This window comes from Triturus cristatus, chromosome 9, assembly GCF_964204655.1.
Source record: "Triturus cristatus chromosome 9, aTriCri1.1, whole genome shotgun sequence".
Lineage (NCBI taxonomy): Eukaryota > Metazoa > Chordata > Amphibia > Caudata > Salamandridae > Triturus > Triturus cristatus.
The window spans coordinates 1,245,342,900-1,245,361,122 of NC_140592.1; the positions used below are offsets into that span (position 1 = coordinate 1,245,342,900).

The window sequence follows — 18,223 nt, forward strand, 5'->3', positions numbered from 1 at the left end:
GAGAAAGGTTTAGTGTAGTCTGGGGCCCCTAGGACTGGTGCTGAACAAAGGGCATCTCGTAATTCCTTGAAGGAGGATTGGCATTCGGGTGTCCAGGGGAGGGGGAAGGGGACGTCTTTGGCCAACAGGGAAAGCAGAGGTTTTACGATAAGACTGAAGTTTGGCAACCACTGTCGGCAGAAGGAGGTGAGGCCTACCAGGGACCGCACTTGCTTCTGAGTTTTGGGAACGGGGGTTTCTAGGATGGTCTGAATTCGATCAGGAGTAAGCTTCCTCCCATCTTTTGATAGGAGGTGGCCTAGGTATGTCACTTGGGGTTGGCAGAACTGCAACTTCTTCCTGGAGACCTTGTGACCGTTCTCCGCGAGGAAGTGGAGGAGGTGGATGGTGGCTGTGACTGCGAGTGGAGTGGTGTCGGCCGCCAAAAGAATATCATCGACGTATTGTATTAACACCACTCCATCTGGTAGTTGGACTGCATCTAGTTGTCTTTTGAGGGCTTGGCTATAAATGCTGGGACTCTCAGTGTAGCCTTGGGGTGCCCTACAGAATCTGTACGAATGGGCTTATAAGGTGAAGCCAAAAAGGTAGCGGCTGTCTGGGTGGATGGGGATGTAAAAGAATGCGTTCTTGAGATCAATAACAGTGAAGGTAGTGGCAGTGGATGGAATCAGGGTGAGGATGGTGGTGATGTCTGAGACCACGGGGTACTGAGGTATGACTACTTTGTTAACTTCTCGTAAGTCAACAATGAAGCGGTATGCTTTCCCATCTCCTTCTCCTTGTTTCTTTACAATGGGTAGGATAGGGCTGTTGCAAACATTACTGACTACTTCTTCTACCACTCCTGCGTCGAAAATGGACTGGATGATTTCCACCAATGCCTTCTCGCCTTCGGGCGATATCCGATACTGTGGAAGCTTTGGGAGCACCGCGTCCGGTCGGACGGTTATGTGTACAGGGTCGATCACCATGCGTCCTACGTCTGAGTCGGTTTTAGCCCACAGGTGTGAGGGTAACGTGTCGAGTAGGGACAAGTCAGCATCGGTTATAGAGAACATACGTCGCGTGAGACAAGGCCTGAACAGATCTGGGTTATCGTGCAGTATAACTCGGACTCCGTCTGGGGAACATCTGATGGTAGCTCGGAAATGTTTTAGTAAATCAAGAGACCCATAATAGCGTCGGGGGTGTTGGAGGAGAGCAGAAACGTCGTGTCAGTGGTGTTATTTTCCAAGTCAAAGGAGATTGGTGCGGACAAGGGATTAGTGGAGGGCGTTCCATCGAAGCCTATTGAGGTTACGTGTGAGCCAGACAAGGGTGCCATCGGAATCAGTCGTTTAGATAATGCACTACGTGTCGCCCCGGTATCTACCAAAAATGGAGACTTTGTGCCCAGGACCTTAGCAGTGACGTAAGGACCTTGCTGGTCAACACGGAGTTCGACTGGATCCCTCCCTTGCCCCTGGCGGTCCTATGCGAAGTCATGGGCGTTTTCATAGTCGGACTGCTGACACTGGTTCTGTCGGGGGCAGTCAAAGGTGTTTGGTCTGCCTGGCCTGTCGTTGGTGGTGTCGTTCGTGTACCCTCGTCCCTGTCCTCTATTTCTGGGGCTATTTGCTATGTCTCTTGTGTCCCTATTCTTGTTCATATCCAGAAGGACCGGGCACTGGGATTTCCAGTGTCCAAACCCTTTGCAGAACGTGCACTGATTCTCGTCCACCGTAGGGTGTGGGTGCATGGTCTCTAGGGGGTAGTTTTCTAGGAGCAGTCAGTTGGTAATTTCCCTTGGGAGGTTCCCTTCCTATGGTCACCCCTTGCAGCTGTGCGATTATTACCCTTTCCTTCAGTTCCTTTTTCTTTCTCTCGGACGCCCTATCGTTCTCATTCTTTTGGTGTTCGTAGTACTGGGCCATCTGGAGGATAGCCGCCGGTTTGGAGGCTGCCCAACTACTCTCGCTGGTCTGTAACTTCTGGGAGACGTCCTGTGACAGACCCTTCACATAATTCTGGACAAAGAGGTGATGTCCGGTTGCAGTGGCCATGTCCTGGCCACTATAATTGGAAAACACTGTTTCGAATCGAGAGATGTATTCGGACACATACTCCTGGGGTTTCTGGCGGCAAGCCGTCACTATCGACCAGTCTACCTTCCTTTCTGGGATTAGGGTCTTCAATGTCTGTACAATCTTGTCTGGGAGTTCCAATATGGCCTTTAGAGGTTTCTGTCCAGGTCCTCGCTGTTTGTCTATGGTATCGAGTTGTGCCCAGGTATATCTGCATGGCTCAGCGTGGTCGACTTTCCGGATTTGCTTCCACACATCCGCCGGCAGACACAACCCGAAGAACAAATCGATATCCGCCAAGGTCATTATAGTTGAACCTAAGGCCGTACCTAGTTCTGTGTAAAAGGCAGTCGGGTTCTTTCTTAAGTCGGGTAGGGTTTTTCTAAAGGTCAAGATGTCTTGTCGGTCCCATGGCTGATAGACCCAGTTATATACAACCCTTCCCTTCGCATCTTGGTGGTTGATGTCGTCGTGTGTTCCCTGACCTCGTGGGGGGACCCAGTAAGGAGCAGCTTCCTTGATGGGCATCATGGTATCAGCTTTTCCTGCCTGGGGTTCAGTCGCTATGGGGGTCTCTGCCTTGGTTGTCTGTCTGTGTTCTTTAAGATGCCGGAAGACTTCGAGTGTACGAGTGAAGAGGTCCGTGACATCGCTCTCTCCCCCCTCCCCAATATCTACCTTCCTCTACAAGGTCGCTAAGCCTTCGGGACCTCGATCCTGGTACCTATCCTCATAGGCATTCAGGATGTGATAACAAAGTCGTACGACAAAGTGTCATTTGTGGTTGTCGGCATGCGAGTTATACATGTCTGTTACATACTCCTCACTTTCCTTCCGTTCTACTAGTGTTCTTACTACCTTATCGATTTTGGCTCGTTCATCCTTCGTTAGTCGATTCACTCTGGCGGAATCCCTCTTTCTCATCTCAGGGTCATCTAACGTTATTGCTAACGTTGTGTTCAGTACAAGTGGCTCGGCTGGCGCGGAGGCCGTGAGGACCGAGGCCCTGGTACTGCTTTCGCGTGTGTTCGGGGGTTGCGGGTGCTGCACTATGGGTTGGGAGGGAGCATATGGAGGGGGCATGTAGATGATCGGGGGATCTAATAGTAATTCGTCATTCACTCGTTGCTTGGAAGGTAACTCAGGGTAGAGCGTAGAGGAGGTCCTAACAGGGCACTGGCCTGATGTTTCAAACTCTTGTTTTAGTTTAGCTTCCTTTCTCTCCTTTATCTCTTCCTCTAACTTTCTAGCGGCAAGGTGAGCTGCCTTACGCAATTCCTTTTCTGCTTTTACTTCTTCCCTCTTTTTCCGTTGTGTTGCTTCTTTGCGCCACATGCCGATACTGTCAAGCATAGTAGGCGTCGTTTTATTACTACGTAGAGCTATTTCTAGCGTTTCTATTTTATGATCATCAAAGGATCCCATCAGTGGCCACTGACTCTCGGGGTCCTTCTTTGTATATTTATGCCATAGTTTGCTATAAGCTACGGCGACTAGTCCATATTTTGTAAACATGTCCTTATTAGGGGTGCCTTCCAGTGGAGCTGGATGGTTCATCTCTAATAAGCGGTCCGGGCATAACCAACTACCAATCAGTGGGGAGAAGATAGGCATGACGGGTTACAACGGGGACAAAAGTCTGCACTACCTATCTTTTCACTGCTTGCAAAGACTAGATAGAATATCTCTATTCTATGTTATTTGCAAGTAGAGAATACCTCCAAAGAACCAATATCGAACAACCAGTGTTCGGACAATCAATCAATCAAATGGTGAGAAAGAGATAGGCACGACGGGTTACAACGGGGACAAAAGTCTGCGTTACCTACCCTTCACTATTTGCAAAGTCTAGACAGAATATTTCTATTCTTCGTTATTTGCAAACAGAGAATATCTCAAAGAACCAATATTCTTCAAAACAATCAATGTTCGGACAATCAATCAGTGGGGAGAAAAAAATAGGCACGACGGGTTACAACGGGGACAAAAGTCTGCGTTACCTACCCTTCACTATCTGCAAAGGAAGAGAGAGTATTTCTACTCTTCCCCGTTTGTAGACAGCGAATATCTCAAAAAGAACAATCAAGTAAGCAATACTAGTATTTTCAATTAATCAATCAATCGTTTCGCAATTCGTCGTGTTACACGACCTTACCCGGACCGCATGGACAGTTTCTCGTCTTCCGCCTCCAGCGCCCGATCGTCCTCTTTGCCGCGGCACTCCTGACGGTTCCCAGTCAGGACCGTAGATCACTCGAGAGAGGTCTGTTCGGAACCAGTGAAGTTCGGATGATTGGCTGCCAGACGAGGGTCTATCAGGCAGGAGCTCTTCCCGATCGTTGCAGTCGTTCACTTTGTCGTCAGGACCTCTCCCACTGGATCCACGTGTCGCTGATGGGCCCCACATTGGGCGCCAATTGTTAAATGGTAGCGGCACCTTCAGTCGATAACCTTCAATTATTGCCCGGCGGTAATCGCCTCTTATACCATTCGATAATTAACCAACAAAAGAGGCAGGCGCCGGAGACTGGAAGGCAGAAAACAAAGTTTTATTCCGTCGGAGCAGAACACGTCAGATCGGACAGCAAGGTATCGTCTCGAGGTGTTCTAACCACATCTCTGAGGCCTGGCCTCTTATACACAGGTTTATTGCTTTATTACACGTGATACATTCTTGTTGAGACTTTGATGTACGGAAAGACATCCTTGGAATCCCCACTTCAAGCTTGTTCCCACACATATCTACAGTAGAAGTCCCCACCCCACCTACAGTAGGAGATGGCTATCACACAGCTGGACATTCCGCCAATTCCCGGGGGTGTGTGCGACTGGTCGGGTCTCAGGGGGTGGGGGCCTTGATCTACTGTAATCCCTTTGATGTGAGGTGTTTCCCTTACAGTAGGGGCAATAAACTGCATCCGCAGGGCTAGGTGATGGCCTGGGATCGGTTCGGACAATCGGGCGCAGAGGAAGGGGGTTATCAAAAGGATGTATGACCATGTATGGGATGGAAGGAGGTGTTGGTCAGGCGCGGGATGTGGTTCCATGGCAGGGTCGCGCAGAAGGAGAGGGTTTATGGCCCATGTATGAGAGAGCGGGGGGTGGCCAGCGCGCGGGGGACGTTTGCAGCGCCTGAGGGGCACGCTGGCAATTGGCAATGAGACCATGGTGCCTAAAATGGCCGTCGCGCATTTTCTGCGTGTGGCGCTTGGGGAGAGACAAGATGGCGCAGATAATGTTCAGATACGAACTAAATTTCCACAACAGGCAGGGGCCCGCCATGGTTACTTGTTGTTCCTGTAGCAGTTGTAGGGGAGATCCGGCACAGCCCGTGTCTCCAGCATTTGAAGCCTCCCTAAAATAGATAAGTGAAAATCTATGGGGTCTTGGTTCAGTGATCTGACTTCTATGACAATCACAGCCCTCTTCTGGGTTGGTACAGTCAGATCCGACGACAAGGCAGTTGTGGCCTACCTCCCGGCAGGTACAGGTGGATCCCAGAGCAAGGTAGTTACATCTCACCTCAGAGTCCAGTGAAGATGAATCCCAGAGGCGAGGTAATTGCAGCCCACATCTGGGCCAGAGCAGAGAGATGAGTGTTCCTGGCAGTTGCAGTCTTTCTAACCCTACTCTTTGTCCTTCAACATCATCCTGGCTTTTATGCCAACAGCAAAAGCACCAGATCATGAGCGGCAGCAGCGGCCACTTTAGTAGTCTTTTGGGCGCTGTCCTCATTGGGAACTTTGACCGCAATATACCGTTGCTCAGACAGCAGAGACCCTGATACGCAGCTCGAGGACCCATGCATCTGCCAAGGTTTCTCCTAACCCGGGATGAATACAGAATAGGACCGTTCATCACACCTACGAAGACTTCATCAAGTATGAGAAGCCCAACATCAGTCAGTTCTTTGAAGACAGGTTTCAAATAACAAACCTGAGCTTTGAAAAAGCTCCAGGCCGGTGTGTCAAGAGGAGGCAAAACACATGTTGAGTGCTCAACCAAGGAACAAACATCAAAAACAGAAATAATAAACAGAGTTGAAAAACCTCAAGAAAGAAGAGAATCTAGAGTGCTTTTCATGTGATAATCTGCCAACGTTGTATATATTTGTAATTGATGGATTTTTACATGTGTGAAGAAGCTATTGTAGACTCTTAAAGAGAGAAGGTGTCACAGAAACTTGAGTTAGGTCTATAATATTGTGGTGAAAGCATTAATCAATTAGGGACACTACTCCCTGAGAAGTAGGAGGCCCCTCCCTCTGCACTAGAGTGTCACACTCTCCAGCAACAATGAGAAAAGGCATGAAAGGTGAAACTCAGCCTGCAGGGCTTCCCTTAGGTAACCCACTTTCTCTGGGTGGTCCTCAGACAAGGATCTTGCATGGCTTTTCCTCCTGGACTGTCTCTACTGCTGAGCTAGTCAAACTGCTTCCCGGGTCCCAGCAGACAGACCCTCAGTTACTGCAGCAGAAATTGCAGACTTCAGTTCATATCTCCTCATCTCTTGGAGACCGGCTATCAGACAGATACCAGCCCTGGTCACACCGCAGCTCTTCCAGTACTCTGTGGAGCACTCCCTTCCTTGGTAATGTAGAGTTTGGAACTGGAACAAAGTGGGGTGGTTTGGTACCCCCATTTATACACATCTTCCAAACGGGGAATGTTGATCCAATGTTTCAATCTTCAGAACCGCTTTGGGTTGGCTCCCTTGTCAAGTGTCCTTCTCAGGGTGCTGTCCAGGCAGTATTTGTGTCAAGTGATGCTTCTCACAGCAGATGGCAATGGGGTTATCTCTAAACAAAAACAGCCACAACATGAACACTTTGAAATGTGAAGTTTCTGAACTTGCCTGTCATCAGTCTTTATGAGCACTAATCAAGGAAAGACAAAAAGGCAGGCCTGACCTAGAAATGTGCTCACCTGTCTCTATGAGAATGTGCGTGGTGCACCCCTTCAGGTCACAGGACAGCTGCTGAACCTCTCATTGTCAGGGACAGGCCTAGACCTCTGAGCACCTGCTAGATTAGCGTGACACCAGACACAAAATGAAAGTCAGGATACCAGATACACAAGCAGTGGGCCATTCAGCGCAGTGGAAGATGCTTTCATGCTATACAGAGGACATTCCTGTTCCAACATCCATCCTCTTCATATCCATTGTCCTAAAGTCGGAATTTGTGTACAAAGTTTCTGGGCTTGGACTTGGGACACTGCTGAGTCCTTCTGGAGTCTGCTGGGGTACAGAGGGCCTGCGTGGCTCCTTGCTGCTCGTTCCTTAGATTTCACAGGAGACGGCAGTGGTTTCTCTGCCTTTTAGATGATCTTGTATCTAGTTCCAGTTTTCTCCCACTTTGAGGAACATGTGTGATCAAAGAGTACTTACAATCCCCACTGCACAGGTGTTTCTACTGCTGTCTTGTAGCTGACTCCCAGCTCTCCTGTTGTTAAGCCTTGGCTGCCTTTGCCACTTGAAATGTCTGCCATCCAATCTACTGATATTCCTCCTGCTTTTTTGACCCTTTCCCACCTTTCATTTGGTGAAATGATATGCAGGCACAGCTCTTTGTAAACTCAATATTTGCAAAGCAATAATTATTATTCCTAGTGAAGTGGTTCATCATGTTCATATTTGTTTATCAATTGATTTTGGATCATTTCACTTGCCTTTGCTTGTTTTTTTTTATTATGATTTGTTATTCGTTAATTCTGCACCAATTGCTTGCATACCGCCTTCCTGTAATTTTGTAAAATGGAGTGGATAAACTTGCTTCAGCAAGTACCCAAAAATTATGAATAAATATGTGCCTGTTTGGTTTGCTTACATTTGTTGAAAACAGTTATGAACAATTTGTGTCAGTGAATATCTTATTCGACTTAAAAATGACATACACATGCAATCTCACAATAAAGTACAGTCCCTATCAAGCTATTTCCTTATGCATGTATAGATCAAAAATGTAAAAATAATTTCACAATACATAACATTGAAAATAATGACTATTAAGAGCTTTTCTTAATAATTAAGTTATTCATCATATTAGAAGAAAATAAATCCAAAAACCACAGGGATAAAAGCTCAGTGCAGGTCATTAAAGATCTCATTTGCATGTTTCACAATATAACTTCCCAGTACTCAATGCACTTTGAGTGAAATGACTATGGCCATACAACATATTTCTTACAAGAACTTGCGCTGTGCCATCAGAGCTGGTCTGTACTGTTTAATTTTGAATGATAATAATATCTGCACTAGATAACATTTCCAAGCAACAGCATATAATTTACAAAATAAGACAAAATGCAGTATGCTGTGTTCTGAGGAGTTACCGCATGGGCATAGCATACAAGTTTGCGAATTGATACGCAGAACTGGGAAACATGATGAGAAAATACACAATGTTCACTCAGAAGCTTGTCACGTAGAACCTGTGCTGGGGGCTCTTTACAAAAAGAAGACAGAGCTCTAGCAGTCTCCTGTCAGGAGCTCCCTTTGGGACATCATAAAGGTCTTACATGATTCGATCATAAGTCTAATATATTCTCAGTGACTAAAATACAGCTGTTTGACCTTCTCTCTTGATGTGACTCCCATGGATTTCGGATCTAGGAGCAGCTCTGGAACTACCAGTAAGAAAAAGGTCTCCTTTACGTAGGTAAGCCAAGGGAAGAATAGCGCTTTATCCATTGACATACACTCTTTTACTGCAGCACGCAAAAAATATCTATTGTAACTGTGGTTGAAGTTTAATTTGATGCCCAAGATAGGGCAACCCCAACTTGCTATGGCAGACATGCATAGAACACCCATGGAGGACTGATAACATACTTTGTAGAAAGTTATTTACGACTTTCTGCAGGAGTTCCTCTCCTGAGTGACCCCCAAAGCCCAACTCTATAGGCTACCACAGACCTGCATTTACTCTTGTAGATGGTCAACAGATCTTTAATGGGTTTATAACCTCTTTTAGAGGGGTACCTGAAAAAGGCCTCAATAAATATTAAGAACAGCTGGTTTCTTACATTATGTAAATGACCCCAGCCCAGCAATGAGTGGAAAGAAACCCTCAAGTAGGTGAGCGTATTCACCAGCCCATAGTAGTAGCATCGCTATAATGATCTCTTTTTTGTATTTTTGGGCCCAGACATCATTGCAAATGATTTAGTTAGTTTGATGGGCAAATCCAGATCTCTCATGAAACAAGTAAAACTGTCTAAAAGGCACTGGAGACCATTGTTAGTCCTGGCCAACAGGACTGCGTTATCGGCATAGAGCAGGACGGGGACAGGGCATTTGCTGTATTGGGGCATGTCTTTCCCAATGCGACCAAATAGTTGTCAAGTTGATTGATGTATTGATTTAGAGTAAAAAGAAACAGTGCTGGGACACACCCTTGGCAGACTACACTTGTAGAGTTGAGAGGCTCTGTACACTCTCCCTTTGGGCTATGACATGCACTTACTGTAAGATCCATGTGCAGGTCTCTCATTAGGGAAATTAGAGATTTCCTCATCCCATTTCCTCCAGACCAGAGTTTTCACCTGCTCAGGTCTTTAAATGCTAGGCGTACAGCACCTGTTTTGGGTTCCAGTGAGTAGGTATAAGCTGAGGCACTGTTCTCTTATTGCAATACCATGACGGAAGCGATACTGAACCTCTGAGAGGATTATGTTCTCATCAGCCCAAGTTTCCAATCTAACCAACAGAACTCTTCCTAAATCGATGACTGTCGAGGTGAAGCCCGGGCCAAGGGCGGGCCTGTCTGCGCCCGTCAAAGACTGGAAGAGGCTGGGCTGGGCCATCCCCCTAACATTGAAGCCTTCTACTGCAGCTATGGGTAAGCGTAAACAACCTTGTGGTCGGGACCAGGGGGGTGTAAAAGCTAAAATGCCAAGGAACTCTGCTTCCATTATATCCTACCTGACTTCGGCAGTGGGAGCCCTAAATAAGGAAATAGCTAACGCAAAGAAAGAATTGGAATTGGGACTGAGCCAAGATTCTGGGGAGGGGCAAATCGTAATCAATAATAGTCCTAGTATCTCTGTTCCCTTGGAGCCAACTGTGCTGATAACTAATGCAGCAATCGGGAGGGAAGGCTCAACACACGACGTCATTTTGACAAGGGGTGCGGTTGGTGAGAATACAGAAAATATGCCACCCATGGCTAAGACAACGAAAATGGCTCACAGATTTTTCAGGGAAAAAGAGGGTGAAGAAAAGGTGAACAAACTTGGCCAAGCACCCGACGATGGTATCCTCACCCAGGCTGGAGGTATGGACTCGAATTCCCAATTGACACTGCGGAAACTCGTGGAGGAGAAATTTAGTTCTCAGCTGGAATCTATACTCAAGAGCATTGCCAAAGACATTACTGATACATTGACCGCTTGTGTTGAGGGTATTTTGAGGAAATGTGAGCGCCTTGAAACATTTTTAAGGGACACGAAAACTCATTGTGAGGCTTTAAATACTATCATAACGCCCCAGGTGCAAACGCAGCCTAATTCCCATACTAGAGAGTATTGCCCAGTAGTCAACCACAATCAATGGATAGGTTAAAGTCTAGTCTTTTAAATAATACAGATGTAATCTCAGGGAGACAAGTAGGGGGGAGCACCTCCCGTCGGGATGAGAGACCCCTAAGCCCTTGTCCAATGGCATGATTTTGGCTACTATGAAGGACTGGGCTATTCTAAGGCCCAGCGGTGCCAGGGGACAACACCTGAAACCTTCGTGGGTTACCTGTTCCGGCGTACAAAACACAGAGACTCGGGACACTTCCGGCGGCGTCAAAGATCAGCGTTTATTTACTGCAGGGATACAGAAGTCGCAAGAAGTACACAACGTGTAGGTTCGGGGAGACTGCTTCAAATTGCACAAGTGGATCGCTCCTTTTATACACATTTTGGTCATAGAACAACATGGCAAACAAAGGTTACAATTTAGTTCCCACAGTAAACTTCAAAAGGGTCGCATTCATGTTTCAGAAACCCGGAATACAATTTCAGCTTCATTGCCGGTTCCCAACTGTAAAAGCAGATCATCCCCACATTAAGCACATTCCATTCTGACTGTAAACACATTAAGAGGAAGGACAGAAACAGATGCAAAGGAAGAACAAGGATGAACAACAGATTAGAAACGAGGGTAGAGGGTAATAACGGAAACCTAATTGCAAAATCAAAGGCCTCGTGACTAATGCAGGCATGACTGAAACAATAGACCAGTACGGCAAGATTAGCCCTGAGCGGGGCCATCTGCGTCTGCTGTGTCATTCCCCTCATCATAAAAGACACCCTCAAAGAAACACGTGTCTTCCGTGGAAGCTTGGGAATCCCAGGGTCACAAAGCGGACAAGGTCCGTTCGCTGGCTACTTGAGGGCAAGAGACAAAATGGATGCTGCATCTAAAATGGAACCCGAGGGTTCGAATGGACATACCTAGAAATGAGACGATCCGTACGTAGTAGCGTAGCGAAAACGCGTACACCCACTAAACTCGTCATTTGCGGTTCGCAGATACCAGATTCGTCCATATTCAAACACACCCAAAAAGTGTTGTTCCAATTCACACGGAACCTCAGACGCTCCTTTTGCCCTCATGTAGGCAAGCACTAATCGAGATCAGAGTCGATTTCGATATTCATCAGATCGTTCAGCTGCTGCTGGAACATCATTCTATCCATCAATGTCTCCTTGGTAGCAGATGGCCGTCTTATACACGTTGTAGCACAAAGACTACATAAGGCAGGACCACACTGCACACAAAGACAACACGTGAATAGAAACGTTACAACAACCCCTACGATCATCAGAATCTTCCAACCCCAAGTGGATATCAGGCCCCAAAACCATCCTAGAAGTGTCCAATTACCCTCGTTCACGTGTATGGACTCGGAAATTTTATGCAACTTGGAGATGGCTTGGTAAACAGTTGGAGCGTTGTCAGGAATGAAAATGCAACAGCTCGAATGGATAACTTTGCACACACCACCTCTATCTGCAAGAACAACGTCGAGAACCATACGGTTCTGCAACGTCATAAGTCTATCCGCCTGAATTTCTGCTGTTAAATTACCAAGAGCGCTCGCAGTTACGTTAGCAGTCATCTCTACCACACGGGTCAACTGCCTCAGGTTTCTACTATTTACCATAGGTCCCCAAAACGGCAAGAAACCCTTAAAGAAGTCTCCTGCTTCTTGACCAGCAGTATCCTCTTTACTAATAACGCCTCTCACAACTCTAGTCTTGTGATAGTCCGAGGCAACTGTAAAAGTCGGTGGCAAAAGATTCGCGATATAACAGGTACCCGAGAAGTCACGGGGCAACCATGAATATGCACGTTCATAACATACGAAATAGGTACCCTTGGCAGTCAGAAAAACAGGGGAAGAGAGCATCGGGAGAACATACGTGTCAGTGCAAGCACTGTTCCCGAGTTGCGCTCTCGGATTTCGACCAAGACCCTTCAAGCAGAAATTACCGAGGTGGGGTACGATCCATATTGGAGACGAGCTCTTGAGCTGTCTATCACCCACTGACGTACTATACTCAGCTTCACTCAGGTCCTTATAGGCTTGCACCTCTTCATCTGGAATAAGCGATGCATCAAAAACATCTCTATCTAAATCCGCAATCGCTATTACCAAAGGCTTGTGGTACGGACCAGGACCAAAGTTTGCAGAGCGTGGCTCTCGACTGGGGTAGGAATCTAGTGCACTACGGAACATAGTTTGGAATGCTCGAGCTGACCCTTGGGAGCTATAAGGAAGAACCAGATACGGAATACCCCTATCCATGGTATGTGGCATTAACCCACACACCCAACAGTTGGTAGTGTTCATCACCAACTGATGCTGATGTAGGAGCTGAACAAAGGAGTTATTCATAAATTCCGCACGTCTAACCTGTTCATGTTGGGGCAGAGGATGAAAGGAATGTGGAGAAACAGTAGTAGTAGAACTTGGTTTAGGAGAAAGAGTAGGTGAAATGGAAGGCAACAACGACTGTATTCCGAAATACACTCCACCCACCAATAGCAGAGATACAGTCAGAAACAACAGAAATACCTGGAACAAAAAACACTTCGTTAGTACAATCTTATGCAATTTTGATCTTTGCGCCATCATCCTTTCCACTTCCAACAGCTTAGAGAATGCCATCCTCTAAAAACCGTCCGTGACGTACTTGACGCACTTCGTTCTGAGTTGCGATTATCAATTCCCAGGAGTTCCCAGGAGTCGACAAAAAAGTAACCGATCTAGTGTCAGAAACCTGCTAAACAGAAGGGAGTACCCGCACGGCCCTACGGTTAACCCGGATGATAGGTTTTTTCCTAAACACGCAGCTTAATACAAATCTCTTCAGCTGTGAAAAGCATACATAAAAACTCAAAAATGCAGAAAAGGATGTAATTGTTCGTAATGTTCTTGGCAACGGGAAAGGGAGAATATAAGGAAAATGTTATTAGTCTCTGTTACGTGGACGAAGAAAATATCGATTTCTTCCAGGTCGAGTCTGTTCATCAAACAGTTGTTCAGCTGGTGAAACAGTGTTCAGTCGATTGGATGACGACTCAGATCTCGAATTCTCTTCAACCGACGACTCAACAGGTATGTCTGACTGCGATGGCAATGAATTGTCTCTTACAGGCTGGGCATCGCTGAACGGCACAAAACATAAAGGAGTCTCAGTTTCCGTTGCCGCTATACCAGTTCTCACCCAACTATCGGTCGGGAGAGGGATCGGCACCTTTTTGGTATGGCCGGCGTGTACCCAGTTCTTTCTGCCTTCCAACCGAACTGCAGTCCTTGTGGCCAATAGTACTTGATAGGGTCCCACGAATCTCGGCTCCAGGTTACGTTTTCGACCAAAATTTCGGGTAACGACCCAATCACCCGGTTGGAGCCGATGTCCAGGACCCTCTGTCTGTGCTGGCAAAGCTTCAAAGACCTGTTGATGAATGGACCTTAGTTTAATAGTCAGATCATGAAGATGATCAATTAGCATTGGATACTCAAGACTATCAAAGGCCTTAGGTCTCGGGACTCCCCAAATATTCGCAGGGCGGCCGAACACAATCTCATAGGGGCTGAGCCCTACTCGAGAGTGTACAGTCGCTCTGGTCGATAAGAGAGCCAGAGGCAAGGCATCAGGCCATGACAAACCAGTCGTAGCCTGTATCTTTGCAAGTTTCAGCTTCAGGGTACCATTGTACCCTTCAACTAAACCCGCTGCCTGGGGATGATTGGCACTATGGAATTTCTGTCGAATTCCAAGGCCCTTACACACACTCTGCATCACACTTCCCACAAACTCGCTTCCATTATCTGACCACACAATCCTTGGCATTCCATACCGCGGAAAGTATTCCTTCAGTAGGACTTTCGCTGTGGACAGAGCAGTATTATCCTTAAGAGAATAAGCCTCGATCCATCTGGAGAACGCACAAACCACAACCAAAACGTACTTCAGATTGTTGCATCTCTCCATATGGATGAAGTCCAGTTGGATAACCTCAAAGGGACAGGCAGGAGGAGCAAAATGACCAGGTGGCGTGGGGGTGCCCTTACCAGGATTATGCTTCAAACACACCATACAGTTTTTGACCACCCTTTCAGCACACTTAGCAATACCATCATTCTTCCATACAGGGGACAATAACTTACATATACCTTTCGCACTAATGTGTGACAACCCATGAGCCATGGTTACGACAGCTAATACATACACATCCGGTAACATCCACCTCTGGCGTTCCGACAAATCAACCCAACATCCATGCATGTCCAACTTTCCCGTACTTTCTTTCCACTTGGTTCTCTCAGTTTCAGTGGCCTCATTCTGAATTGCTTTCACGCTCTCAACAGTGTCTTCACACATACCAGTCTCCGTCGGCCATCTCACTGAACCCGTAACATACATTCGGGTTGCAAGATTCTTGGCCGTTTCCTTAGCAATCTCATCTGCAAATGCATTACCACGACCAACATCATCCGTAACCTTTTGATGCGCACTACATTTAACAATCGCTACCTGTTTAGGCATTGTAAGGGCATCCAAAAGATCATTCACGAGCTGCCCGTGTTGGATCTTCGTACCATGCGACGTCATAAATCCTCTTTCTCTCCACAATCGCCCAAAACTATGCGCAACACCGAATGCATACTGGCTGTCAGTGAACACATTCACTCGCTTTCCTTTAGACAAAACACACGCTCTTGTTAGCGCAATCAATTCTGCTGCTTGCGCTGAATTCTGACTCAATCTTGCGGTTTCCACAACCGTGCTCAATGTCACTACAGCATATGCAGTTGTCACATCACCATTCGGCAACTTAAAACATGAACCATCAACATACAAAGTGCCATCAGGATCTGTCAACGGAGTGTTTTTCAGGTCTACACGACCCTTCGTTTCTTCCTCAGTTCGTAAATAACAATCATGTGGTGGTACACCATCTAGTTCCATATTAATCGGCAACAATGTCGCCGGATTCAGCACATTACAACGCTTGATCTGTATATGACTTGCCAAAAGCGTCAACTCATACCCTGACAACCTTGCACTTGTCAGATGTTGAGTTTTCGTCCGATTCAGGAGAGTGTCAACTGCATGCGGAACCATCACTATGAGCATATTATCCATGACCAGACCTGCAGATTGTCGAATAGACACTGCAGCTGCCGCTGTCGCCCTCAAGCAACTGGGCAACGCTCTAGCTACCGGGTCTAAAGTCGAGGAAAAATACGCACATGGACGCTGCTTACCACCGAATTGTTGCGTCAAAACGCTCAACGCACAACCTTCTCTCTCGTGAACGTATAGTGTAAATGGCTTACTGTAGTCAGGAGTACCTAACACAGGAGCCGAACACAACGCGTCACGTAGTTCAGAAAAACTTTTCTGACATTCTTCCGTCCATGGCAAAGGAGTCGAGACATCCTTGCACGTGAGAGCTATCAATGGCTTCGCTAACAGTGAAAAATTTGGAATCCACTGTCTGCAGTATGACGTGATACCTAGAAAGGCACGCACATCTCTCTGAGTTGTTGGCACAGTCATTCGAGCAATTGCTGCAATTCTTTCAGGGGTCAACCTTCTTCCCGCCTTTGACAATAAGTGACCTAGATAGGTTACTTCTTGACAACAATATTGTAGTTTAGAAGGTGACACTTTATAATGTAAGTCGCATAGATGCTGTAACAGTGACACTGTAGCAGTTTTGCAAATCTGTTCAGTGTCAGCAGCTACCAACAGATCATCGACGTACTGAATTAAAGCCGCACCAGCCGGCAACACAAACGCATCAAGTTGACCCTTAAGAGCCTGGCTGTAGATCGATGGACTCTCACAGTAGCCCTGAGGTGCGCGTTTAAACCTGAAGCTGCGACCACCTAATGAGAAACCGAACAAATCTCTGCTTTCCTCAGCAATTGGAATGCTAAAGAAAGCATTCTTCAGATCAGTTACCGAGAACCATGCTGCAGAAGCTGGAATCAGAGTCAACAAAGCTGTAATGGGGAAGGAGCCTAGCGCGCAACCAAGATGGCCGCGTAGGTGCGAGGCTCCCGAGGACCTCCGCGACCTCCTGAATTAATCCTGGTGATATCCTGTCCTTGTTGAGGGGACTGTGTCGGTGAACCCGAGCTGAGGCGCCACCCGTTTTTCGGGTTCGAATTGGACCCCGGACACCGGTGGGAGCACCGATCGAAGGTTGCGGCCTTCTCCGCGCCGGCCCCCCGGATTGGAGTAGTGGGGCGATCCGGGGACAAAGTGAACAACAGCGGCGGGCAAGGCTGGGCGACTCCCGTACCCCGCGCTTTCACTTTCGCTTTCGCGCCCTCCTTGCCCTCAAGCGAGGTAGGGTTGCGGAGCGGGGTGCGGTGGTGTGGCCTTGTCCAGGTGCCCGGCTGACCCGCCGGCTGTGGGTCGTCCTGCGGTCCAGTGGTCGCCCTCCCCCCCCCCGGAACCCGTGAACTGGTTTATCGGCCCGTTCGAGGAGATTGGCACGACGGTGGGAGAGCAAGCATGTCCACCAAACAAGATGGCGACCGGGCGAAGGTGAAGACGACCCGCCGTGGCCCGGCGCACCAATCCAACAGTATGGACCGCTACACTCTCCAGAAGGGATCTCCGGAGACATCGCGCACATCCCCGGCGGGCCCGACGGAAGCATCTGCTCAGCCGGTGGATCTGACCCTCCGGGACGTCATGGGCGCCATCGCAGAGATGAAGGCCTCGGTGGACCAGCGCTTCGACACCCTAGCGCAAAAAATAGACTCGGTCCTTGTGGATGTGAGCCTCGTGAGGGCTGACTTGTCCAAAACGAACGACCGGGTCGATTCCCTGACCCACACCACAACGAGCCTCACGACGGATGTGGTGGCCCTCCAGAAGGAGGTGCGCCGGCTCGGCCAGGCGAGCGCCCTGATGGACCGGCGACTGGAGGATTCCGAGGGTCGGGCCCGGAGGAATAATGTTCGTATTGTGGGGGTGCCGGAGGGACGAGAGGCGGAGGCGGCAGATCTTTTTGTGGAAGAATTGATCCTTACCCATCTCCAGCCCCGGGGGCTGAGTAAGCTTTTTGCGGTGGAACGTGCTCACCGGGTCCCTGGAGGCAGACCTAAGGCCGGTGCCCCGCCACGGCCTCTCATTGCCCGGATTTTTAACTTTCGGGACAGAGACGCTATCCTGCAGACCTCCAGGCAACAGGGACCGGTCAAGCTTGATAACATGGATGTGCATTTCTACCCAGACTTTACTCCGGCGGTCCAAAAGCAGAGACTGAGTTTTCTCGGTGTTAAACGTCGCTTACGGGACCTGAACCTTAAGTACTCAATGCTTTTTCCAGCTAAGCTGAGGGTGGAGGTCGATGGTCGCACGCACTTCTTTGACCGGCCCGAGGCGGCTGGGGACTGGTTGGACACTCTGCCTGGAGATCGGGGCCGAGGGGGTGGGGGGGGTGCGGTCAGCGGGGAGGGCCCGCCGGATCAGAATTGAGGGGTGAATAATAGGCCTTGCTCTGGACAACATTCCTTTACCATTTATTGATCGTATATGTTCCCCTCCTATGGAGGTCGATCGGGGTCTGTTGGGGGCTTCCCTCCTCCTCTGGGGGACTAGTTAGTTTTCATCTATGGGGCGACAGGCACA

At 48.0% G+C, this 18,223-nt stretch overlaps 1 protein-coding gene across 1 annotated transcript; it reads right to left on the bottom strand.

Moving 5' to 3' along the window:
• Positions 1–11,682: 11,682 nt before the first annotated feature.
• LOC146799704 (endogenous retrovirus group PABLB member 1 Env polyprotein-like) lies at positions 11,683–13,230 on the bottom strand. The gene has a single exon (XM_085628102.1). It carries the CDS (start codon positions 13,228–13,230, stop codon positions 11,683–11,685), a length of 1,548 nt encoding a protein of 515 aa, XP_085484228.1.
• Positions 13,231–18,223: the final 4,993 nt, after the last annotated feature.